Source organism: Myripristis murdjan, chromosome 7 (assembly GCF_902150065.1).
Source record: "Myripristis murdjan chromosome 7, fMyrMur1.1, whole genome shotgun sequence".
NCBI lineage: Eukaryota > Metazoa > Chordata > Actinopteri > Holocentriformes > Holocentridae > Myripristis > Myripristis murdjan.
The window spans coordinates 21,789,296-21,814,477 of NC_043986.1; the positions used below are offsets into that span (position 1 = coordinate 21,789,296).

General features: G+C 39.5%; 5 protein-coding genes across 10 annotated transcripts; 3 read left to right on the plus strand and 2 right to left on the minus strand.

Annotated features, from left to right (window-relative positions):
• The first annotated feature begins 737 nt into the window (after window positions 1-737).
• mfsd4ab (major facilitator superfamily domain containing 4Ab) lies at window positions 738-3,817 on the plus strand. Its single transcript, XM_030054861.1, has 10 exons — window positions 738-967; window positions 1,080-1,278; window positions 1,555-1,797; window positions 2,015-2,177; window positions 2,437-2,552; window positions 2,714-2,887; window positions 3,020-3,167; window positions 3,252-3,322; window positions 3,467-3,587; window positions 3,723-3,817. Exons 1-10 carry the CDS (start codon window positions 738-740, stop codon window positions 3,815-3,817), a joined length of 1,560 nt encoding a protein of 519 aa, XP_029910721.1.
• An 855-nt stretch (window positions 3,818-4,672) lies between these two features.
• Window positions 4,673-8,343, minus strand: LOC115361923 (acidic mammalian chitinase-like). Of its 3 annotated transcripts, none has more exons than XM_030055642.1 (12): window positions 8,319-8,343; window positions 8,144-8,173; window positions 7,801-8,002; window positions 7,574-7,630; window positions 7,312-7,477; window positions 6,918-7,042; window positions 6,455-6,578; window positions 6,059-6,244; window positions 5,740-5,859; window positions 5,234-5,375; window positions 4,902-4,986; window positions 4,673-4,862 (listed from the first exon to the last, which is right to left on the minus strand). In XM_030055642.1, the coding sequence occupies exons 1-12, from the start codon at window positions 8,341-8,343 to the stop codon at window positions 4,673-4,675; spliced, it is 1,452 nt and encodes a 483-aa protein (XP_029911502.1). The 3 variants fall into 3 exon arrangements, with proteins under 3 accessions (XP_029911502.1, XP_029911500.1, XP_029911501.1); XM_030055640.1 differs by having other exon boundaries at window positions 4,673-4,871; XM_030055641.1 differs by having other exon boundaries at window positions 4,673-4,848; window positions 4,885-4,986.
• Window positions 8,344-11,809: 3,466 nt separating this feature from the next.
• LOC115361413 (CMRF35-like molecule 2) lies at window positions 11,810-12,810 on the plus strand. The gene is made up of 3 exons (XM_030054780.1): window positions 11,810-11,838; window positions 11,961-12,338; window positions 12,752-12,810. Exons 2-3 carry the CDS (start codon window positions 11,987-11,989, stop codon window positions 12,808-12,810), a joined length of 411 nt encoding a protein of 136 aa, XP_029910640.1. The 5' UTR covers window positions 11,810-11,838; window positions 11,961-11,986.
• Window positions 12,811-14,163: 1,353 nt separating this feature from the next.
• LOC115361638 (cell division control protein 42 homolog) lies at window positions 14,164-18,602 on the plus strand. Of its 2 annotated transcripts, none has more exons than XM_030055153.1 (6): window positions 14,164-14,272; window positions 14,842-14,976; window positions 15,092-15,164; window positions 15,272-15,381; window positions 15,999-16,196; window positions 17,119-18,602. In XM_030055153.1, exons 2-6 carry the CDS (start codon window positions 14,872-14,874, stop codon window positions 17,206-17,208), a joined length of 576 nt encoding a protein of 191 aa, XP_029911013.1. In that variant the 5' UTR covers window positions 14,164-14,272; window positions 14,842-14,871; the 3' UTR covers window positions 17,209-18,602. The 2 variants fall into 2 exon arrangements, with proteins under 2 accessions (XP_029911013.1, XP_029911012.1); XM_030055152.1 differs by lacking the exon at window positions 17,119-18,602 and adding an exon at window positions 16,370-17,007.
• Window positions 18,603-18,948: 346 nt separating this feature from the next.
• LOC115361637 (F-box only protein 6-like) lies at window positions 18,949-23,882 on the minus strand. 3 transcript variants are annotated; one of them, XM_030055150.1, is made up of 8 exons: window positions 23,690-23,882; window positions 23,444-23,579; window positions 21,925-22,186; window positions 21,549-21,663; window positions 21,375-21,470; window positions 20,567-20,702; window positions 20,303-20,445; window positions 18,949-20,217 (listed from the first exon to the last, which is right to left on the minus strand). In XM_030055150.1, the coding sequence occupies exons 2-8, from the start codon at window positions 23,537-23,539 to the stop codon at window positions 20,190-20,192; spliced, it is 876 nt and encodes a 291-aa protein (XP_029911010.1). In that variant the 5' UTR covers window positions 23,540-23,579; window positions 23,690-23,882; the 3' UTR covers window positions 18,949-20,189. The 3 variants fall into 3 exon arrangements, with proteins under 3 accessions (XP_029911010.1, XP_029911009.1, XP_029911011.1); XM_030055149.1 differs by having other exon boundaries at window positions 23,444-23,881; XM_030055151.1 differs by having other exon boundaries at window positions 18,949-20,445; window positions 23,444-23,880.
• Between the last annotated feature and the right edge of the window lie 1,300 nt (window positions 23,883-25,182).

Here is a 25,182-nt window from a genome sequence, read left to right on the forward strand (position 1 = left end):
CCTTGGTTTGTGCATTCAGATACATTCAAAACATGGTAAAATCATTGAAGTGGGTGTGATAAAATAATATGAGAAGAATTGGAAGTGAAAGCTGATTTTTACAAACAATACAGGACAGACGCATTGCATAATCAGTTATCAGAAAATAGTCATATCACAGATGAACACCTATTTACTGTTGATATAACATTGTGATCCTGAAGAGAAAACAATATTTACATTTTCTTTTATATTTTATTTGTCATTTAGGCTTTAGTTATGCAATTCTGTGATGATGGCTTCGGTCATGAGTGCAACAGGTGTCCCAGAAATGGTAACCCGTTCTCAAGGGACAACTGTGTCATCCCTTGCCATTTCCTGAATGGTAAATTTTCCATGAACTGAAGGTACTGTGACACATAAATCTTTCAGTAGCATTTCAACAGAGATTCTTTTTCATTGCAAATCATTGACACAATTCAAATAGGCATATTCTTGTCAGAAGGATCTCCACTTCACCTATTAACTCAAGAGGACATCCTTTCCAGTTAAGCAACTCAAAGAGGAGGGGGCTTGCCCTGAAAAGCTTTAAAAGAAATCAAGAATGGAAACTAGCATCCACCCAAGCAAAAACTGTCAGCACCACTGGCATATATTGAGATCCTCATATTTAACAGTAAAATCCTTGGCAGTCTGCTTCACACTTCTTCTTTATTGTGCCAAGGAAATACACATTACTCTTAAAATTACTGGCCAGGATGTTTGTGGATGAACGGATTTTAACTCTGTTCAAAAGGAATGCCCACCACACCTTGACCTACTGGAGTGTTTTCTTCAGCTTTGGACTCTGCATTGCTTTTCTTGGACCAACAATATTGGACTTGCAATGTCAGACAAAATCAACACTCAGTCAGATTACCTGGGTTTTCTTTGCCCAGCAGTTCTGCTTGCTGATTGGCAGCTCTGTCGGCGGTGTTTTCAAGAAAACGTGAGTAGTTGCTCGTGAACTCACAACTGAAACCTAAAAGCTTCTTCCAAGTTTACTCCAAGGTCTATTTACCCCCATTAACACTGTTTTTTGCTTTTTTTTCTCCCAAAAGGTTGTTCACTGCTCTGTCCGCCTTGTTTGTCTCAGCTCTCATCATCTCTGTAATATTTGCCATCATTCCTCTATGCAATAATGTTATGCTGTTGGCTATTGCCATGGCCGTGTCTGGGCTGGCAATGGGCATCATTGACACCATCGCTAACATCCAACTGGTGACCATCTATCAGAAGGACTCAGCTGTCTTCCTGCAGGTGACTCATACTGGACTAACATGGGCTGGCATGGCAGCATTTGCATTCAATGAGTGTCTTGTAGCAGTGCAAAAAAAGAGTATTATTTAAGAAAATATGGGGGGGTGTTTGATTTATCTTTCCCAAGAAGCAACTTTTGTTTGGCAAGATAAATAAAACACACTTTGATTAATTCAGGATTCTGAAGACTATGTTTTTCAATTCAAGTCGAGGCCAATTATACATATCAAACAAAAAAACTAGCAATTAATGTCTCTTGTTTTCTGCACTTTGCAGGCCCTCCATTTCTTCATTGGGTTCGGAGCCCTGGTGAGCCCACTGATTGCAGATCCTTTCCTCTCAGAGACGGGCTGTGGAAACCACACAGGGAATGGGACAGAGATCATACATCATTTCAGGAACATGCTGCGAAACAGTCCCATCGCTGAGCACAACATAACTCAGAGCCACCTGCCCCATGAAGGAGGGGAGGAGGAGTCAATTGTACACTATGCTTTCTGGATCATGGCACTTATTAATGTAAGACACTGAGTAGACTTAAATGGTGAAGCAGAGTTACTTTATTCATGGCCTATATATAATGTGTTATAATGTCAAACTCATCCCAATTTTATGCCTGTTTTAGACCATCCCAATAGTCTACTACTCTTTTTATTGGTCTCAAGCACATATGAAACCTCACTTTAAAACAAGGTTGAAAATTATGACAAGCTTATTATCATTCATGTGCCCCCAGCTGCCTGTGCCCATTGCAGTGTTGTTCCTCATGTACCGGGAGCAACTGATCCCGTGCTGCCCAGGTGGGACCCCACGTCTTCTGGACAAAGACGAGCTAGCTATGGAGAGCCAGCAGGGAGCAGAGGGACCAGATGCGGAGCAGAAAGAACAGGAAGCTGGAGGTGAACAGCCAATAACCTGTGCCATTACACGTGAATCTGTCACTGTAGCTCTAGTAGGAGAACAGATATCATGTCACTGGTTAGGTTGCCTGCCATAAACCCAAGTGGAAAAGTAGCTTTGAAACAGGATTTCTATTTTAAGATTCTTACTGCATAGTTTCCCAGAGTTTTCAGTCAGCTAAAGTGGAAGAAAAAAAAAACAATAAATGCATTTTTATATGCTATAATCTGTCATTTGTAAATGTTTCTTCTGTTGCAGGTCATGGGGACATCTTTGGCTGTTGTCAGAATGATAACCTGCGCGGGTTGCCAGTATCCTTCTTTATGATTCATATCCTCGGCGGGATGGTGCTCTTCATGACCGATGGCATTGTGGTGTGTGGTGGTTGCAAATTATATTACAATGAACATTACAGGAGTTATAATAAGGAATATCATTTTGTAAATGAGTGTAATGTGGATGAAAATATATTTTTACATAAATCACAGGTTTGCGAGGCTAACCAAGGACTTTCATTTGCATTTGCTGTTTTCAGGGTGCCTATGCAGGCTTTGTGTACACCTATGCTGTGGCACCACCTATGTCTCTGCCCCATAAGACTGCAGGTTACTTGGCCAGTATCTTTTGGGCAGCAATCACCGTCGGACGCCTTTTGTCTATCCCTCTTTCATACCGCTTCCAGCCTGTCAGACTGCTCATGGTCAACCTGGTAATATCAATAAGACATTGTGGAATTGAATTGCATTGAAATGAAACATTCACAGCAAAACATACTCAAAGAAATCCTGTATTATTTACTTCTTGTGTTCCTGCACTCTCTCTCTTTCCTTTGTTCTTGCAGGCAGGTGTCATTGTCACAGTGTTGATGCTGCTAATCTTCTACACCAACAGTACTTTTCTGTTTGCTGGGACTTGTTTAGCTGGGCTGTTCCTCAGCAGCATCTTCCCCTGTATGCTTGCCTACACTGAAGATATCCTTGACTACCAGGGTATAATGAAGTGCATATTGCAGTAATTATAACACAATAGAGTAAGAGCAAGCATAGCAAGTAAAACTCTCTGTCTCACTGCAGGATGCGCAACCTCAGTTCTGGTAACGAGTGCAGGAATGGGAGAGATGGTTATGCAGGTTCTTGTTGGCTCGGTAAGACTGATGAGTGTAATCATAATTAGTGCAAGTATAGAAATAGGAAAATGAGGTACAGAAGTACAGAAGTGGTTTCATACTGGCAAAAAAATGAGATCTTGTGTTAAATCCTGTATTTTAATCTTGCTGTCTCCTCCCCAGATTATACAGACTGAAGGCAGCTACAGCTTCCTGCTGTGTGGAATGATAGTTGGCTGCAGTGGATTTATCCTTTTCTTTTGTCTCTTGCTGTTCCATCGGATGCACAGAAACTACCTCACGGGTATGCTTTTTCCCAGCTTCCTTGCTCACTGCTTGGAAATCAATTCTAGCAATTGCAGTAATACTGAAAGTGTATGCATTTCTTACTCATCATCCCAAACCCCAACCAACTTGAACTCATCCTGTGTCCAAACAGGAACAACAAAAAAGTCAGCGATGGTGGAGGAGCCGGCAGCAGAGGTGAATAGTTCTGCTAATACAGAACAGAAAGAGGAGAAAGAGAGCAGCTGAGAGGGGCGGCACATGCGTTTTCCAGTTTTGTTGTTGGCCAGCTGCTGCCATCGACAAGTATTACAGAAGTATATCAAATTAACCACAATTCATCTTTCCAAAAAAACTACAAATGCTCAGTGTACCAAGTATATCACTTCTCACTTTATTGTGCTGGAGTTATCATACTCATTTCAGTCATCAATATTTGCAAAGTAGATCATTTGCTACTGTTAAAAGATGATAGTTCAACTTTAAGATTATGTTTCTTTTTTGGAAATCAAAGATAGACTTTCTCAAATTGTAGACCGGTGTTTTGTTTTATATTGCATCACTGTTCTAAATGAACATTGCATAGATACGTAAACTATATTTGTGATTGTGTGAACAGTTTTCCACTGGCAATGTGTTGCATGAAGTTTTATTTGGGTTTCAGTCTCCTCAAATGTGGACGTGTCTTTGCTCTTTGAGCTATTCTTATTTTCCTACATTTTTTTTTTTTTTTTTTTTTTTTTTGAATTTCTTTTGTGAACATTTACATACTGGATGATGGTGTGTGTATTGATAGAGTTGAAATTTGTGTAATATTTTTTGACAGATGCCATGCCTTTTTTTTTATACACAATAGTTTATAATTGAAACATAGTCATGAAAGAATTGCAAATACAACACATGTTCCACAATTCTGATGTTTATTTGACTGCTTTCAAAATCAACTATTCACAAGGAAAGCCTCAAGTTTCACATTGTTATGCATCCGATTTGGTAGTAAGGACTTTGTACTCAGAATGGGGCAGTTATGCCTCTGAGTTAACAAATGTAAAACGGAGGCATCCTGCATTTGAACAGTTAACCAGTCAATCTGTAACTGTGGCTTCAGGCCCAGTTGCAGCAAGAGCAGGAGGAGTCAAAGACCAGACCAGCGGCACAGTGCTCAAAGTAGGTCTTGCCCTGGCTGCAGTTGTAGAACTGGTTCTTGTTTGTAGGGTTAGGGTACATGCCGTTAGCCTTTCCAGCACAGAACCCGCTGTCCATGCCGCTGGTACCAGAGTCTCCACCAGAGGAGCTGCCGCCACTAGAGCCACTGCTGGAACCTCCACTGGACCCCCCGCTGGACCCCCCGCTGGAGGCACCAGTAGTGGTGCTCATTCCTGCGATTGGAGGGAGGGGAGTGGCAGGAGGAGCACAAGCTGAAAAAGCCAAATAAATAAATAAATAAATAATAATAATGAAATAAAAAAAAAAAAGAAATATATATATATATATATATATATATATATATATATATATATATATATATATATATATCAGAATCAGAATCAGAAAGCCTTTATTGCCGTTGTATGTAAATATAACATAAGTAGTAATGGCACTCAAGTGATGCATTTCCAACATAAAACATTAGAAAAAAAATGGATTATGTTCAGATATTCTTACATGCTTGGTCCAGATTGAGGCCTTTCTTAAGGACGTTGATGAGAGGGTATTTTCCCTGGTTACAGAAAGTACCCAGGTAATCATCCATGTCAATGGTCCACACCATGGCTCCTCCAAAGTTGCTCTTCTTCAGCCAATCCACCTACAGACAACCAGAAGGGGGCATGTGAGCCATTATCACCCAAGCATTTAAAATAACTTTCCAGCTGAGGCCACAAACATTGTAGCAGCGTTCATTAGGAGACACTGACCCAGTTGTTGTTAACTGCAGCAGTGCACATGAACAGAACAAGAGAAATGAGATACAATCTTACAACAATTTCTGCTGTCAAATTAGTTAATGAGTGACAATGGTGGTACACTAACTTTTTGAAATCCTCATCTATTTCTTGACTGGTTGTGGAGACAGGAAATCATTCTCACCTCTGTGCAAATTCAACATCACACAACAAAGCCTATTTTCTCATTATGTGTCAATTTAAGTATTCTGTGCTGCTCCTCCTCACCTTGATCTGAAAGCTCCTGATGTTATCGTAGCCCACCCACTGGTTTCCCTTGTAGGCATATGGTACATCCTGGGCCTGATTCCAAACCTCAGTCGCGCCATCTTTCAAAAATCCACAGATCTGTAATTTAACAAAACACTGTATTAACAGAAGCCAACAAACTCATTAATTTCCTCATTCAGAGTCAGATTATGAGGAATCAACCATTTGTCAGCTAATTCATAATAAATGCTCTTCTCAAACATAATGCAAGAAAAAGCACCATAAATATACTAAAGTCCATTCCTCATCACTCTGTCAAAGAAATAAGAAAGTATACCTCAAAGTAAGCCAGCTCTCCAGCCTCTTGTGTGTATTTTCCTGGAGTTCCAGCACCGGCAATAGGTGCTCCAACACCGTGGTTGGCAGGGTTCCTAAGGGTGAAAGTGTTGCCGTAGGTTGGGAAACCAACAATCAGCTTCTCAGCTGGGGCTCCCTGGCTCTTCCAGTAGTTCATGGCATAGTCCTGGAACAAAGTATAGTGGCTTTGGGATTACACATATATGCTACTGAGCTAGCCTATCCCGCCTTGCTTTGGGACATTTTAATGTTATACCTGTACTTGCATATCATGTTTATCAGTGTATGTTTACAGACACAATGCAGGTATATTCCTTTTTCCGAGGGCACATTCTAGCAATTAACATGCTGTTTTTGGACATGTTCCCCTGCTTACCACATTGAAATAGATGAAACCACCACTGTCCTCAGGGCCTTTGTACAGGGGACTGCACTCGCCTGTCATGGGGTCCCAAGAGCCATGGAAGTCATATGTCATAACATTAAGCATATCCAGGGACCTAGGAGAGGAAAATGTAAAAGAATTAGCACAATGCAACCCTTAACAATTAATAATAACAATAATGATAACAACTTTGTTCATATAGTACCTTTCAAAACTACCATTAAAAAGTGCTTCATAACCAAAGAGAAGACAAAGACAAAAAACCCTGTCCCTAACCCCAATACAAAATTGCAATAAAAATAAAATATGAAATAAAGCAATTAAAAATATTAATTAATGAATTAATATTGGATAAAAATTGGATAACAGATAAAATAAGCATCACATAAAAATTGTTAGAGTGGTCCACATTAAGGTGAGCTCATTTAACACCTATACAGCTTTACATGCTTACTGGCCAAGCTTGGGGATCTGATAAGCGGAGTCAATGGTTCCCCTTCCAGCCGACACAGCTGCAGACATCAGAAGGCGAGGCTTGTTGCTCTGCTTGGCCTCTTTCTCAAAGGCAGCTCTCAGTTCCTGATGAATGTGAACAGATATAAGAGTTTTACCATTGGCTCAACTACAGTAACAGAAAGGCAAAATCGGCAACATGGTGCATTTAGGTTGTTTCATCAGTAAAACGTTTATTTATTGGGATTTAGTGGTTGGGTTTTAGGGACACCTTGGCATTTCATAGTGGCCCAAAGTTTTTGCAAAGACCTGCATCTTTCATTTATCCAATCAGATAAGATATGAGTGAGAGAAAATCAGATAACCAAACAGAAAACTAGACATGGCTAACACACCTCAAGGAAAACAGAGTAGTACTCCCGATCCTCAGGAGGGCTTCCCCTGTTGGCTGGATACTCCCAGTCAATGTCGAGCCCGTCGAACTCATACTGCCTCAGGAACACAATCACTGAGTTGATAAAAGTCTGACGGTTCGCTGGGCTGCCAACCATCGCCGAGAAACTAATTATAGGGAACAGAAACATTTTACTGTAAAAAACAACATCCAAATCACTTAGAGTGCACTCAGGGTGTGTTGATTAATGTAGATTATCTCACCCTGCCGAGCCAAAGTTCCATCCGCCAACAGACAGAAGAGTCTTCAGATTTCCGTTCCTGGCAAAGAACCAGACAATTTTTCAATTTTTCATTTTTTTTTTTTTTGACAGCTGAATCTTGCCTTCCTCTCTACTCTCCATTAGAGAGACTTAATTGTTATTTACAGAGCTACACACACATGCAGGCATGTTCATAAAGGGCACTTCACTGAATTCAGAGTTACTCACTTGTTCTTCAGGGCATTGAACTGACCGTAGAGCTCCACATCATTCCACTCATAGGTGGCGAGCTTGTTGTTCTTCATGGTGGCAAAGGCATAGAGAAGGTGGGTACACAGGCATGGATCGATATCATTGGGCATGTAGATGGTCGGAGGTGGTCTGTACTGTGCCCAGTTTGTGAAGTAGCATGACAGTATGAAGGATGAGCCTTCGAGACATTTAAAGAGATTATTAGAATATGTTCAGCTGGTCTTTTACCCTCACACCCACATCCACCAATTAATATACTCTAAAATGTGAATTAACATTTTTTTCATATATTGGCAAGTATTTCATGGAGCTTCCTTACCAAGCTGCGCATGCAGCAGCAGGGCCAGAGCTGTAAAATAAAATTTGCATGGTTATTTTGTGCTGCAAGCAAAATCAAGACTACTTCCCCTAAGGTTGCACTTTTGGAAATAACAACTGCCAAGATATCATCTGCATTATACTTCATGCAATTTTTTTCATCATACAGCACTTACCCGTCACAAACAGTACTTTGCCCATGATTGCCTTGTACAAAGAGCCTGTCTGACAGGTGCACTCACTTTTATACGCGCTCGGTTTGCTAAAAGTTTATTAATATGGGACATCTGCCAAAAAGGGTCTTATTTGCACAAGATTGTTTCACAAAAGATAATCAAATGCACTCACATAAGGAACAACATGTGATTACTTATCATGCTTTCTTCCATATTCTCTGTAGGCTCACACTGCCAATTTCAGGTTTCTCCTTGTGTGAAGGACTAATTCATGAGTCGTCATCCAAAGAAAACAGAGTGCAAATCAAAATTCTGCTCCAAAAGGGCCAGTGACTTCTTACAGTAAGCAAATAGATAAATAAATAGAATTCTAAATTAATGTTTGCACCACAATGTTTGTTTGGGATTTATAATAATTTATGACCAAATATGGCTGATGTGCCACACAGTTTTTCCTGAGGAGAAAATCATATTGGGACTGCAGCTCCATAGTGACAAAAAATTTGCCAGATCTCTACAAGATGATCTAGTAAGAAAAAGATCGAAATACTGCAGATTTTTGTTTGGGATTTAACTAAAGTGCATTCATCTACAATTCCTTATCAAATACCAGATATGTCATGCAGTAAATATACTTTTCAGTCCCTGCTTGGTGGTGACCTAAAATATTATCTAGCTGCTCACATAAACAAGAAGGAAAATTGCCTTTGAAAAGTGTTTAGATTTTTGATATGGGATGATAAATATGTTTGACAGCTCCATGTATGATAAAACGAAGCTTGTGATATGTCATAAAGAGGGATTTGCGTTATAACCCAAAACATGCATTGGGTCAGTGGAGACCTTATCTAATCATTTTGCTCCCATTATAAAGTAGCCTACCTTATCTCAATAAGTTCAATAAAAGATATGCTGGTGTCAGCGGAAAACACTATTGGCTAAGCCAGGGCCCAAAAGTAGAAGTAATGCCATTTGCTTGCTGCTCCATAGCAACCATGTCTGCTTTTTCACAGAGAGTCTCAGCAATTATAAAAGTCAAGGAAATGTCAAGAGGGCTGGAAGGGGGATTCCTCTGTTAACCACAGATTTGCTTTGGTTAACACCACTCCAATTTAAGAATTCTCTTAGGTTATTCTCATGGCCTGTTCTCTTGTGTTTGGGTGTTGTCTAACCTTGCAAGACATTACTCACCACCAGGACATGTGTTACAACATGCAGTAGTTCTGTTTTTCCTCCATGGGCTGACCCTTTGTCACCAGGAGTCAAGCGTCATTAAATGTCATTCAAGTTTCCTCCTAGATAAAGAGAACCTATTTAACTGTGAGGTCATGTCGGCTTTGTCAGCATTTAGTGAAACTCAAAGATGTCAGAATATGTCAGTCTACATTATGAGAACTTTAATGTAATCTCATTTTACATCCCGATGGGAAGCTGGTCGGCCTTGCAGTCTTGTAGAGACTGTAGTAGGCACAGTTTTAAAGCGAGTGAAGATACTGGTATCATATGAAAGTTGACAACCTAAGGGAAAAGCTGATGCCAAGTATGTCATGCTAGATCATCAGAAAGGAGGGTAAATATTGCTTCAAAATTATAGGTTGAATTTTGGCGAGGGACAAACTGGCATAGCCATTTTCAAAGTGGTCCTTTGACCTCTGACCTCAAGATAATCTGAGTGAAAATGGGCTTTTCTTATAGAAATATTCAAATGTAAAAGCTTTTTTAATCCCAAGTCAAAGCATGAATTATTCTATGGTGTTCCTTAAGGTCTTGGTGTCCTAATATGGTAGTTTGGAGGGATTCCTGACCATGTTTATTAATTCACGAGTGGTCAAAAATGATTAAATTTTGCACCTAATCTGCGTGACAAATGGAATCAACCAAAAGAAATGCTGCAACAACTTTTGACACATACTTGAGCATGGGAAGGGATATCATATACCTCCATTATAATGACATTATACACTCTAAATAATTAAATAGGCCACTAACCAAAACACAGTGTTTATTATAGATTTATGACTATAACAACTTGACATGCAATGCTGAGCTGAATCTCAAATCAGTCTGTTTGAGATTCAGCTAACAAATATCACGTCTATGTGGCATGTACTGTTGACATTTTATTTCCCCCTGAAGGACTCCACATACACACACACACACACACACACACACAGACACACACACAGACACACACACACGCACACACAACACCCACCCCACACACGCACACACATACAACACCACCACCACCACCTCCAAAATGAGAAAATGAGTCTAAAGAAAGGGGAAATGGGTAATAAAACCTTAAAGTCACTCAAATATGTATTGCTATTTGGTATTTATTATTTACATTATTTTGTTTCCTCGACTTGCCTCATCATGCACCATTTAACAACTTCAATACTTCCAACAGCAGCAGCAGCAATAGCAACAGCAAATTACATTTATGAACAGAAATGAAAAACATTAATGTAAACTGACTGAATTTAAATAGTAAGATGATAATGGGTTGTGTTTTCTCCAACCTTTATTCTTTATGTTCATTTGAACAGAAACAAAGAAGTTCAGCTTTTTTTTCCTTCTTCCTGTAAATAGAACAAAGCAATTTGTTAACAGCTGAGAAGTAATAACGGTAAAAACTCTTCAGTAAAGACTGCCATGACAATACAACATGAAGTGTGACCTGATTACACCTAATGTCATTGACGCTGAAGCCCACTCAAATCTAAAAGACCATATTTGGCTTTGCTGTTTTACCAGATCAGTAGGCCTACCTGTGAAAATCAAAGCACATAAACTAACAAAATAAATAAATAATCTATAACCATAATCTGTTATAGCAATGCTGGCAAAATCTGTATGACATAAAGCCATTAAAATTGTGAAGTGGCACAAAATGGTATAGAGATGTCAGTTAGATTAGAGGAACAAAAGCCGGTGGAACATTTTCTGACAAATGAGATGTACAGGATGCATTAAGGGGTAAAATATTATATTGTCTGGTCCATGGCAAATAATATTTGCACACTAGATTTCCTAAACAAAAAAATGCTTAGTTAAATACACGGAAAAGCAATGTTGCTACCTCATCAGTCATGTTGTTACTTTAGCTTAGTCTACTGCAATATATGTGCCTTAAAGACATTGAAAAATTAGCAAACTGGAGTCTTCCTAATTCAAAATGGCCTTACATACCTTAAAAAACCTGCAGTGGCCTCTGAGTCAGGTCTTTGGTGCCACCTACTGTGAGTAAATAATCTGGATGCGGTGCTCACACAGAGGAAAAGACACATCATGACAAAACTGTTACAATACTGCATCATGAGCAATCATAACAATGCCTTTACCAACAAGCATTCATGTCGACACACTTATTTTCCAAATGACCAAATGATTGCACAACGTGACCAAAGGGAAGGAAGAGGAAGAGGAAGTGGAAGCCTAAACATGTTTCTACTTCACATTGTTCTCTCCGTTCTCATCATGAGGGTCTCGGGGTTACATGTCAGCATTCTTAATGGTGATGATTACATTTTTAATAGCACTGTAATGGCAGAATAACTTGGAATGAATGTGTGATTTTTCTGTACTAATATTATGTGAAATGCTTTCCCTTTTTTTTTTTTTTTTTGCATTTTGCAGCTCAGTTTGTCTGTCTACTCTGGCTAATGAGGCATAAAGTGGACTCGGTTGAGCTGCTGGCTCCAGCGGTGGTAAAAGGGAAAAACGGAGGATCTGTGATGATCTCGTGCAAATACAATCCTGTCTACAGAAACAACACAAAGTATTGGTGTAAGGGAAAGATGTATGAGCTGTGTAAAATAGTGGTGAAAACACCCAGGAACCGACCCAACCAGAGAATCACCATCGCTGATGATAAGGATGCAGGGGTCATCATTGTGACTATGACCTCGCTCACAAAAAATGATGCGGGCCAGTACTGGTGTGTCATCTCAACTTCTGGGAGGAACGTCCACGCTGGTGTCAAGCTGCTGATCTCCCGCGCTGGAATCCCAACAGGTACCCTTAAGAAAACCCTTAAGAAACTTCATCAAATGTAATGCGGAGCTATGGCAGCAACTTGATAATAGCTGCTTTGATACTGAAGATCTGACATGGAAGCTCTTGATGCCTTGAAATATTCAAGTTAAAAAGGAGCTCTTTCAAGACTATTACAAACTAGGGTACGACTAATATGGATTTTCGAAGGCAAATACCAATGATATTATGTTGAAGCTACTGATTTAGCTGGTGTTATTGCTGATTATCTTTATTTTCTCCAATTACATGCCACATTATAAATATTCATTGTTTCCCCCAGAACTGCCAAGACTGTCAATTGTCATGAAGAAAAAGTCTATGAAATATCATTTAAACCATCCTGGAGGACAAAAACTCAATGCAATGTGCTTTTTTAATGTGCTTTTTCACAGTGACACCTATCACCACTGCAGCAACCAATTCCACACTCATACACAGTGATACGTGGTGAGTACCAAAACTCAAAACATATTGTTAAGACCACTGCTGATATTTACCCTCAACTAACTAACAGTATGTGTACAATAGCATGCCATGCACTAATATTATCTATTCTGGGATAATAAGATGATGCTCTTCTCAATCATTATTATGTGTTTTTGTTTGTTTGTTTGTTTGTTTAGTCGTTGGTGGGAAACTCTACGTTGGATCATGTTCATTATACTGCTGTGTTGTTTTGCATCAACCCATATTGCTGTGTGGAAAATGAATACTGTGCTGAAAATGTGCCGGCACCAACCAACAGATTCTCACCTCTATAGCTGAATATCTGACAACAATTCTAACTCATGGCTGACTAATAAACATGCACAAACTTTCCCACACACACACACACACACACACACACACACACAAAACCATGCTTTCAGTGGACATTGCAGCGCCTTGGATAAGCTGAATCTGTTTGTCGTAAGAAATAAAACATCAAATTAAAAGGTTTTTGCCTCTTTTTTTTCTTAGTAGCTTGACTGAATCAATGTGAATAGTGCAAAATTTCCCTCAAACCTAAATAAACTCAATTTCTGCATGTTTTTATTCACAGAATAGAATTTAACCAGTAACCACCCGGCTCTCTCAGTGAGAAATAATTCTTCATGATGTACATTTATCTTTTCAAATATAATGATGAGAACTATCAAACTGATTTTAGATATATGAGGACATGGTCTTTAAAGGAAAAGGTATTTCTATGTAGTTTAGTTACAGTTTTTTTTTTTTTTTTTAAATTATGGTCAGGGATTGGACGCCAGTTTTATCAGTGAGTGGTTGTAGGTGATATTTTATTCACATATTTTAATTTATGTAATTTTGCACTTTTTTTTTTTTTTTTTTTTTTTTTTTTTTTTTACAATAAGTGGTAATAGGGGTAGTAGTATGGAAATGTTAAATACTGATATTTTATGTTAAAAGCCAAGCCTTTCTGTTGCCATTGTGGACGGCGCAACAATTCAGAAAAGTGATTCAGAAAAGTGAAGAAACCCAGAAATGTAAGGAAGGAGCTCGGGAAAGACTGAGAGGGTTACGTCATCGCCTCAGTGCTCTGTGGTCAAGTCCGTTAGAAACAGCTAGAACATCACCGGAGACGGGGATTTCAGCGTAAAAGCATGAACTTCACTGTTAAACAGAGATTAAAGCATATCTTAGAAAAAACAAGAATCTTAATAAACACACAAATTTTTTCCAATCGTAATTTCAAAACTTGAAGCGCGTTAATGTTTTGTATTAATTGTAATCCTTTGCAGACCACCCCAAATGTTTTATTTTGAAAGTTTTTTTTAACCTGTGCTTTTTTATTCTGGCTCTCTTTACATTGGAGGAAATCTGGACTTGAAGCTAAGCTCCTCACTGAAGGAAGCTGCTGCTGCCAACGCCCGGCGAAGCAGACAGCGTTGCCAAGATATAGAGAGATATTGGTAGGAACTTCAGACATTTTTTAAACATTCCCGACTGGGATTATTTTACGTATATACTCTCAGGAAATCTTTCTGTTTCGTCTTGCTAGCTGGAAATCCGGCACAGCGACTATGCTAACGCTAGTTAGCAAGCTAACGCAAGCCGGCCGGCTGTCTGGGCTTACCTGCCTAGCTTGTAGTGGCTACGATTGCTAGCATCAGCTTGCTGACCCATAGCCATGTATATCGTTTTTGTTAACTGAGTAACGTTATATGACTGTTGTTTGCTAAATGTAACACAGAAAATGTCCCGTAAATGCTTAACTAGCCCTAGCATAGCGTTTACAGAAGCAGCTAGTTAACGTTGTCATTAGCTAAGGTTAGCTTCACGTCTGCCAGTGTATTGGTGGTGGGGTGTGACACTTCATTCTGGGAAATGTAACGATAGCCCCTCCACTTTACCTAGAAGTCTTTACTCAACCAAATGCGTCCCAAGTAACTGGATATAGGCACATTCATAATCATGTCAAGGTTAATTTTAAATGATGATTTGGAAATATACTAACTCACTGTCCTCTCTCCCCTGCCAGCTATTGCAAGCATAGTCAGAGAGCACAGAGATGCAGACTATCAAATGCGTTGTGGTCGGTGATGGAGCAGTGGGTAAAACATGCCTTCTGATTTCATACACCACCAACAAATTCCCCTCCGAGTATGTGCCAACAGTAAGTGATTTTAGTGTAGTTTCACTTTCTTTGTAACTGACACTCTTGGATTTGGAGAATAAAATTTAGCCATATGCTTGAGTGGGCTCTGACATTCCTCTCATTCTTCTCACAGGTGTTTGACAACTATGCAGTAACTGTAATGATAGGTGGTGAACCATACACCTTAGGCTTGTTTGATACCGCTGGTAAGCCTTTATTTTTATGTGTCTTTGAAATTCATCCCATAGTTGAATTGAATGAATGCATGAATTTGTCCAGTGGTGAGTTAATTTGTAGTGTTGTGTCTCCACAGGTCAGGAGGACTACGACAGGTTACGACCACTAAGCTACCCTCAGACAGATGTTTTCTTAGTCTGTTTCTCAGTTGTTTCACCCTCCTCTTTTGAGAATGTTAAAGAAAAGGTGAGTGAATGTGTGAAATAATGGGCCTATTACTTATCTGAGAATCAAATTGCCTCCATGATTTACTCAACAAATATAGCAGTCAACTTAGTACTCTATATAGGTAGTTAAAAAATCATGCATTTAATCGAGGTGTTGAGTGGAATGATAAATGAAGGCAAAAAAAGTCTCAGTGTAAAGTAGGTTTAGCTCATTAATAATAATGTTAGCCATATTAGTGAAGAATTTCAGGTGCCTGTGCTGCTGGTACTTCGAATCTCCTGCATCCCCATAGAGGCAACACCTAATGCCTCATTCAGGCCTGTGTGATAGCACCTGACTCCTGTCTGGCATTCAGTTTCAGTACTTCATACAAGCTTCCAGCAGCCCACTCCAGAGGCCATTTTCACTGGGAATTATGCCTGATATTCCTACCTTGGAAGTAGTCCCAATAAAAGTATAAGGCAATGGGGGTTTTGTTCATGATGTTGACAGTTATGTAATTTGTCATAATTATACCATGTCAACAGAGCTGATAGCATAGCATTTGTTGTGAATTATATCCTACATACAAAATAATTTTTAGATCAGTGTGTTAATCTTTTGGCAATGTTTTTTCCTTGATCTCTCTACTACAGTGGGTTCCAGAAATAACTCACCACTGTCCCAAGACCCCATTCCTTTTGGTAGGGACTCAGATTGACCTGCGAGACGACCCCTCCACAGTGGAGAAGCTAGCCAAGAATAAACAGAAGCCAATCACCCCGGAGACAGCAGAGAAGCTGGCCCGGGATCTTAAGGCGGTCAAATACGTTGAGTGTTCAGCCCTAACGCAGGTAAGACATTTCTGTTGATGTTGTGGGCATGGCGAGTGTATGCTCTAAATTTCAGTTTGCAGCTTAACAGTGCTTTGCTCTGTCTTTTGCTAACAAACTGTTGCTAAAGACTCCATCTTGGATCTAATCATGGGGTTGTCTGCCCTTCCTTCTCTCCTCTTGTCTTTCTATAGCGGGGACTGAAGAACGTATTTGATGAGGCTATCCTAGCCGCTTTAGAGCCCCCTGAAACTCAGAGAAAGAGAAAGTGCTGTCTGTTCTGATGTCTTCTTGAATCTTGCTTTGCCTCTCGACTGTCTGCTGCTTATTCATTGTAAAGAAATGTCTATTTGTCACTAAAAATAACCATGATGCTCTTTTAAACTTTGTGCGCATTACTTTTTTTCCCCCCATATTTTCATGTGTGCTTTTGTTTCAACTTGGCCTAATCACAATTACCCATGCTGCCTTGGCCTGTATGACAAGGGTGCCAATCTTTACTTTTCCTTTCTGTTCACAGCACATTGTGTGCGAGTTTACATATGGCTGTGCGTAACTGAGTTTTTAACTTTCAGTTATGTTATTACCTCAGTATTGAACTCCTCAGTTTGTTTGTACCCCTACAAGGCATTTATACCATATGCTGTCTTGGACAGTAATATTGAAATTAGTTTTTTTTTTCTTAATTTTTCTTTTTTTTTTTTTTTTTTTTTTTTTTTACAACTGCAACATCAAAGTTTTCCATTGGCTTTTGTCTTTACTCAGACAACTTGATCACGAAGGGAATCTTGTATAATGTCATTTGAATAAAGGAAAATTTTGATTGCCCTGCTCCAGTTCTTCAACTTTCATTTGCATTCCAAGCTTTGAACACATTGTTTGTTTTATGTTTCAACATTTAAAACATAGCTCTGTTTTGAATATGAATGTTTTGTTTCCACAGAAAGGATTAAAGAATGTGTTTGATGAGGCAATACTTGCTGCCCTGGAGCCTCCTGAACCTAAGAAAAAGCGTAAATGTGTACTGCTCTAAGTATCGTCCAGCCTTGGCTCGCCACACCAGCTTGTAAATGTAGGTTGACGGTATTGAAGAGATCCAGTCATTGCTTTAGCTGGAAAATCACATTCCAAAATAAGTTGAGATATGAAGTACATGGGTCCTGTTAGACTCAGTCAACCAGTCCACATATGTTTGAAGTGTTGAACGTGAAAGGTGACGTTTTTAGCAGTGCTGTTGGAGATGATTTGAGATTTTCATACATGACATGAACACTGGATAGTTTAAATGGAGCCATTTAATATGAGTTATCAACATTTGCAAAAACACTTTTGACTACAGTATGTTTACAGTTCTTAATTTTGGTAATAGTATATGCTTACAGCTATACTAAAACACTTATATATCTTAATATGGTGTTTTCATGGAACCACTGTTGACATAATGTTTGAGTAGTGCTAATGAACTTACATCACTGGCAGTTGTGTGTCTATTATTGAGCCGACAAAGGCACACAGCTCCTGATAATGACGATAGATCAGTGAGGTGCTCTAGTAATGTCTTAGTATTTCCTACATCTGTTGCTTCTTTATCTTTTCCAGTGCCACAGTCTTTATATCATTCCCATTTAAGATTTTTATTTGAAATCTGTATGCATCCCTGGTGCTTCATACTCAGCTTTGTTAATACTGTATGTATGTATGTGTGTGTGTGTGTGTGTGTTTTTTTTTTTTTTTTTTTATAAATCCCCCATCACTGGTGTACGTTTTGGCAATTAAAATCCAGGGAAAGTCATAGAAGTCGAAAGTTGTTGTTTCCAAACCTGGACAAGTTGTGAAAATTATAAACTTATGAAGATTTCTGGAGAAACAAAGGAAATGTTCTTGTTTATCATGATTATTTTTTTTCCAACTTGGTTAAATCCTCCTACAAACCAAATCCTGCACTCTTGGCAGTGTGGCAAAGTAAGCTTTGGAGGAGTATGACATCTGGAGATTGTGCTCCATGTTCTAGTTTGCCAAATCAAATCAGGAGGACACTCATCAAGAGAAAAAAAACCCCCAAAAAACTGAAGATGCTCACACATAAGTGGTAAATGGATGAGATTGTAAAAAAAAAAAAAAAAAAAAAAATTGCACTCCATTGCTACATAGTCACATTTTTTTGATTGACATTTGACTTGTTTTAGTGGTAAAATATAGCCACAGTTCATTCATAATTGGATAAGGATTAAGCACAAATCTATACTGTTGGCTGGTGGTTAATGAGGTTGTGGTAATGTGTTTCCTGATTTCCAGTGAGCAAAAGTTGCATTTGCTGAATTTTGTTGCCTGCTTTTCATTTTTGATTCCTGGCCCTTTTTTTTTCTTTTGAAATCCTGTAGAGACTTTTGACTGAGAGAACTAGTACTGTTTACAGGTCTAACACTATAAACACACCTGGTCTGTGGGCTTGAATCTGATCTGTAAAATTTAGAGGGAATAACCTCTTAACCTATTGACCAGTGAAAACATAATGTGCATTGAGAATACTGAGATTCAAAGAAGCTAAGGTGAAGCTCAAATCAAGTAAACGTTAATTGAAAAAAGCTACCATGCTATAAACTGAAATAACATCTTGGAGTGTTTGATTTTTATTCTGTTTAATTTAAAAATTGTACTGTATCTTGCTTGTGATAAAATATCACAATAAACCAGTATTATGAATAAACCTGACTTTACTCGCCTTACATTGTTGACTGACTTCATGGTTACATAAATGAGATGACAACCAACCTGGTCCAAAATAACCTTTTTATTATCTTGTATAAAATGCCACAGCTGACATGGGGGAGAGCAAGAAATAGTGTACTGTACACATTTTATCACAAAACACACAATCACACTTTCATATTACATAGTCAGTATCTCATCTTGCAGTTAACATACAAAGCAGTGCAAAGATATTTATTATACGAGACCTTAAGCACAATAACAAAATCATTCAGGAGAAAATCCATGGTGATCTGCAGTCCCAAAGCACACAGCATTTACCCTCACCAGAAACAGTGAAGTTTCTTCAATGCAGCATCAATAAGTCAGTAGTGAGTAGGTAGATTTTATTCAAAACAAAGCACTTCATTTGGAAAGCAATCACTGCTCAGCTATATATTCTGCTACACTGGTCCCTCAAGTAAGTGCAGTCCACATCCACTGTAAGTCATTATCACTTCAACCTGCAGCGAGTATAATTGAGAGACCAGGTATACAAATCAAACCAGCTTTTAGTGGACCTCGGACCAGAGACAAAGCCAGATAGTCCAATCTAGCAGTGATAGGGAAACATCTGCGAAGTCCCCTAGAGTCTGTATGAGGCATGTTACCCTGCAGACACACTCACATTTCATGACCGGTGAGCTGATCATAGTGCTAATGGGAAATTGGGCAAATAACCAAGGATCAAATATTGTGAATATTCATGAAAAATGCAGAATAGTAAATACACAATATAGAGTGTTGTGGGTTTGGAAATGGATGTGTGCTGCTGACTACCAACTAAACTATGTTTCTAAGGCTCATAATGGGACTCGGGTGTGTGATGTATGTATCCTCTTTGGTTACCTCACTGCAAAGATATTGCTGCGAGGCTGTTCTGGGAGTGTGCATGATTATACACTGGCCCCCGTTTGAAAATTAGCAGCCATGGTGTGTAGAGAACAGTAAAATTTCCATCCCTGTTAACCAGATTTTAATGGTCTCTGAAGGTGCTTTTACTTTCACAGTGAGATATGCATAATTTAGGTGAAGTCAGTCTCACACTGCTTACAACAGCTCTCATTCTAACATTTCCTTTTCCGCTTGTGTCATAGCACATCAGTTACAGCCTTTCAAAGATGTCTGGATGGCTGAACCAATTTGTATAACCTATGATGTTATCAAATACAAATGCATAACATCGTCTCCTCAAGCTGCTGCAGTGGAAAAATCTGACATAGAAAATTACATTTCATATAGAAACCCACAGATATATTCAAGATTTTATTCAGACGGCAAAGATCTCTCCACACTGAAAATAAGACAGACAAGACATGAAAAGGTGCGGTTTTAGACAAAGGCAGGAGGCAGGTGTTAGAAGAACCACAAAGAGTTACCTGTCCACTGACGGACATATCTCAACACTGCTCTCAGTAACGCGAACTCCATACCATCCTGCCCAGAACTGCGTATCCTGGCCTCCATGGGTAAAACGGATGAATCGCACCCCCTGTCCGTAGTTCTTGAATGTATGGGTAATCTGAAAAATGCAGAAAAAAATGCAATTAGGGAACAAAACTATTGTTGGCCTTGGGATGTGAACATCCTCTGGAGATCTTTATTTTTTCTTAATCTATTAGTGTTTTGTGCTGTGTCGGTACCTCATTCCACTGCTGATCATTCCACTGGTCAAAGTAAACCCTGTCAGGGGCAAACGTCTGGATAGGCCTCTTCCTGTGATTCAGCAGCTGCACACTGATCTCATATTGAGAGCCACAGTCCCATCGTGGTGCATACCTGGTGTAACGTGCACAAACACACATTTAGTCTAATTATTAAAAATACATTCTATTGGAAAGTAGATGTTTTGAAATTGTTACAAAAGATGACTTTTTAATTCAGTCTTAGCAAGGATAACAACCAGGGTGCTCATGCCAATATATACAGCATGGGGAAACGATGAAGATGAGTATTGGCAGGGAAACCCGATACATATGATTCATAACACCAGGGTGTGATTAATTATGTATTGCAATTTTGTAATAATTTGATAGTATGACAGTGTACAATTTGGATAACTTTTTTGTTTTTAAACACCGGATTTACTTTGGGCTTTTAAGATTTTTTTGCAAGCCTAAAGATAGAAACCAACCAGCAAAACAAAGTGTAGTTGTTTCAACCCTGAATAAAATAAAAAATAGGTCCAAAATAAGGACAAAGTATTGAATCAGGGTCAGAATGGTTATATTAAAATCATAAATAAATAAATAAAAAGTAAATTACAAATCATGATTTGTAGCTGAATATATTTTTTCCAATCCTAGGAAACCACAGGGAAACACTACTAGGATTTACACTGCAAAATAATTAACTACAAAAAAATGTGTTTCTGTACATGCCTGACTAAGTAAGCCATTTAAGAAATTAGCCATACTAGTAGTGAGAGTAATTCATCTGTACGTTTCTTACCAATCAGATATTTTGATATCAGGCTGAAACTCATCCATAAATAAGGGGTTGTAACCCTCCTTCTCCAAGTCAATCAGCTGGGACTTCTTACACATGCTACAGACAAGAGAAACCATGTATGAGCATATAGTTGGACTGCCTTACATTTGCATGGACATCAGTTTATCAGCTCACCTGTAAGAGGTTACAAACACTTTCTGGACTGTCTCATTTGGGTGTGGCACCATTGGATCCTCTATTTGCCACTGATCACCACCATTCTCTAAAATCTGCCAGCCATTAAATTTTTCTAGAAAAAAAGAGAGAAATATTATTTAATTAGCACCGGTAATTTGTGGCTCATTGGGAAAAACACAGCATTTACCCCTTGGTTAAGGGTTTGATTCCCACCGTGGCCACATATGGTATGCCAAAATGTATGCACCCATAGAAGTGTAAAGCACTTCAGACAAAGGCATGTGTTTGTTAAGGCACTGCTTGCAAATATACAGTACAGGACAGATATGGTACAGCTGCTGATCAGTTAAATTAGTTTCAAAGGTTATTTTACCTGCTGCTCTTGGGTTTTTGATAAGATTCCGTCTCTTCTTGCACAAGAAGTAAAACAACCTCCAGTTTGAGGGTACTTTCGCAGGATCACTCAGGTGATATCCCTCTCTTCGACATCTCTTTCTCCACAGAGATTCACTGTCAACCACGTCTTTCCAATCGCGGCACACTAACCGGGCGACACGCACAACTTGATAGGGGGGAAGATTCATGAGGATCTCCTCGATGACCACCAGAGGAAGAACAAGGTACGGGCCTGGGCACTGGGAAGAAAAGAAACAGGAAACACATAAGCTTTGGCTACATTATTATCGTTTTCAAATGTAATCAAAGGTAGAAAGCACTGACTTGGGATCAATTACACCCACCACTTAGCCCCTTAAACTACCTAACCTCAACATTAAGCCTCAATTTGAAAGGAAACAATCCACCCTAGGCCACTGAATCAACTACTGGTCTAATCCTCTGCATTTCTATGTCCATTCTGTTGTTTGATGGCCAATTTTTCTTATTTCTGTCGAGAAGTAGCTCAATATAGATGAAATGCACAGCTACAATTTCAAGTCTATTTAGAGCCCTTCATCACTGTCACAGAAAACAAAATGAAACCGTCTGACCTGAACACTCATAGCAGGCAAGAGAAAACTCCACCCAAAAAACCCAGAGACCAACGGGAAAAAATGGAAGAAATCATGGGAGGGATCGCAGAGAGAGGGAAGCCCTTTCCAGGCCAGCTTGGAGTGCAGTGCGCACCAAATGGGCAATTTCTTAGCTCAAATCAAATACAGATAATGCAGTCTGACAGCAGAAACGCTTTCCACAATCTAAAGTACAGACGGGAAACTTCCAGTTTCGCTGTCAGCCCTTCACAATCAAAGTGCAAAGGGCTGCTTTCCATTCTCACATGTTTTCACAGGAACTAAACAATCATTCAGGGGGGAATTCCTCATAGATGACTCGCCAGCTGCAGCCTCAGCAGACCAGAATGCAATGCAGACACAGCATGTGCTTCCAAGGGGCAAAGCTCTGACTCTTGCTTTAACAAAGTTATGACTATCACGCTCTCCACCTACACACATAACCCACAGTTGAATGCAAGTCAGAGGAAACTTATGACTGTTTTACTGGGGAGGGGGTGGGGGTCTGAAAGACATTCTGGGAAATATGGGTAATTTTGACCAGAAGTACTCATGAATGCACCAAAAAAGTGTAAATAAACACAGAAAATAACACATGCAATACAGTGAATGTCGCATATTGATGATAGACAGTAAACAGTGTAAAAATGAGGGTGGGCTGTTTCCTTTAACACCAGGACAACATGGCACTAATATGGTCTCATTATACTCTACACCTGACACTTAAAAGATGTTTTTGTTGCAGGGTGCAACCAAAAAGCACTTCGGTCTGATCTGTGGGCCTTATAAATAACTGTTACACACTGCAGCTAGTGCATATTACAGAGTACAACAGGTGTATGACAGTGAGACATGCCGGGGGTCCCGTAAAGGACAACTTACCTGTCCTGTGTCACCTGAGGCCGGGCTGTAGTTCCTACTCCTGGTCGGAGTCGAGTCGGAGGAGCTGTGAGATGCACCCATCACTCTCTTCCTCATTCCTGTGATGGTCGCAACGAAGTGGTCACTGCAAGCTGGACTGTACAAGGAAATAGCAGCTAATTACCTTTCGAGCAGTCGTCCATAGACGCGGAAGTACTGTTATCTTACAGAAAACGTCGCAGAAGTGAAACAGAAATACAGAAATACAGAAAACGTGGCGTAGGAGTCGCGACTCTGTTTGGCGACTGGTTTTCAACTTGTCCTAGAACCACGTAATTCACCCCGTTTCCCAAAATGACCGCAGACTCCTTGGAAATGTTTACTAATCGTTTCTTTTTCCCTTGAAGTGACGTTTCAGTCGAGGCTAGCTCGGTTTATGGCAGCACATGTACCGGCCGCGACAACACGCCGGTGAAAACACCAAACCCCGCCCCCTCGGTTTGCTCTGAACAACGCAGCAGGACACTACTGGACTTGGTGCGCGCGTGCGTTCCTGCCTCGGGATTCGCCGTAAATACCACGCGTCGGCCAGGGAAAGTCTTTTCAACGCGAGCGGGAAAGACGCGGAGAGGTATCTACGTGTCAGCAGTCCGAGAGAATTAAAAACCAAAACCAGCAGTTATTTTGCCAACCAGCGTGACTGTTGACTGCTGCACGCTGCTCACACACGAATTCAAATATCTAAATAAAGTGTCGTTATTCGTTTTAAAGGCATCCAAGATACGTCATCTAGGTAGTCTTACCATGTGAACGCAGCATGTGTCAAACCTGCATGTCAGAGGAATGTGTTGAGGGTGGTTTACACTGTTAAACATGAGTGCTCTTGCTGAAGAATGGCCAAATTTATATATTTTTTTTTCCTTTTTTTGTCTCGTGAATCAGTTGATGATGATGAGAGGGACAACCCCAGAAAATGAGTCATCTTCATAATTCTCCTATGGTGTGTATAATTACCTGGATGAAGTGAATGTGTCATGATCACAGTCTTCTGTCCATGCATGGTCACCGAACAAGTTTTACATACTGACATAAGAAAGCTGATGTCCTCTCATCAGGCAACACAACAGAAATTGTATATTTAGATTTTCCTAAATTGGAGAATGCCTGAGGTGAACACAGATTCAGGAATTTTGAGCCATACACACAGACACTTGATGTGACCTGACAAACTGTGCACAGAGTTAAGTCCACACATTGGTTTCATCTTCATCAGTCACACGCTGCATAATATCAAGCTTGAGATGGTTCATAATTAACAGGTTACATTCCTTTGTCTCCAAACAAATCTGCTGACTCTTGCAGCAACAAGGGCTAAAATAAACAGCCCTGATGCCACTGAACAGATAAAATAAAGGTCAGTCTGAATAAGTAATTTACTCACAGATAAGAGGTCAAAGATATTCTTAAGTCGCTGTCTGAAGGTCACACAAGCATCTCACCAGTTTCCATTTATCACCGCCATTCTTCTTCAGTCTTCACGAGGCGATCCTATCACTCTGCCTGTGTGTATGTGACTTATTGAGTGAGTCAATAACCAGTGACAAAGATGAACCCGTAATCCAGTTGTTAAAGCTCATTAGTGCACTGAGCCATAAAATACTAACAATTATTATAAGATAAATAAACAAAAATCAGTTTCCAACACTCCATAGAAATGACAAAAATACTTGTTTCGGGAAAAAGTACCAAAAACAGTTAAG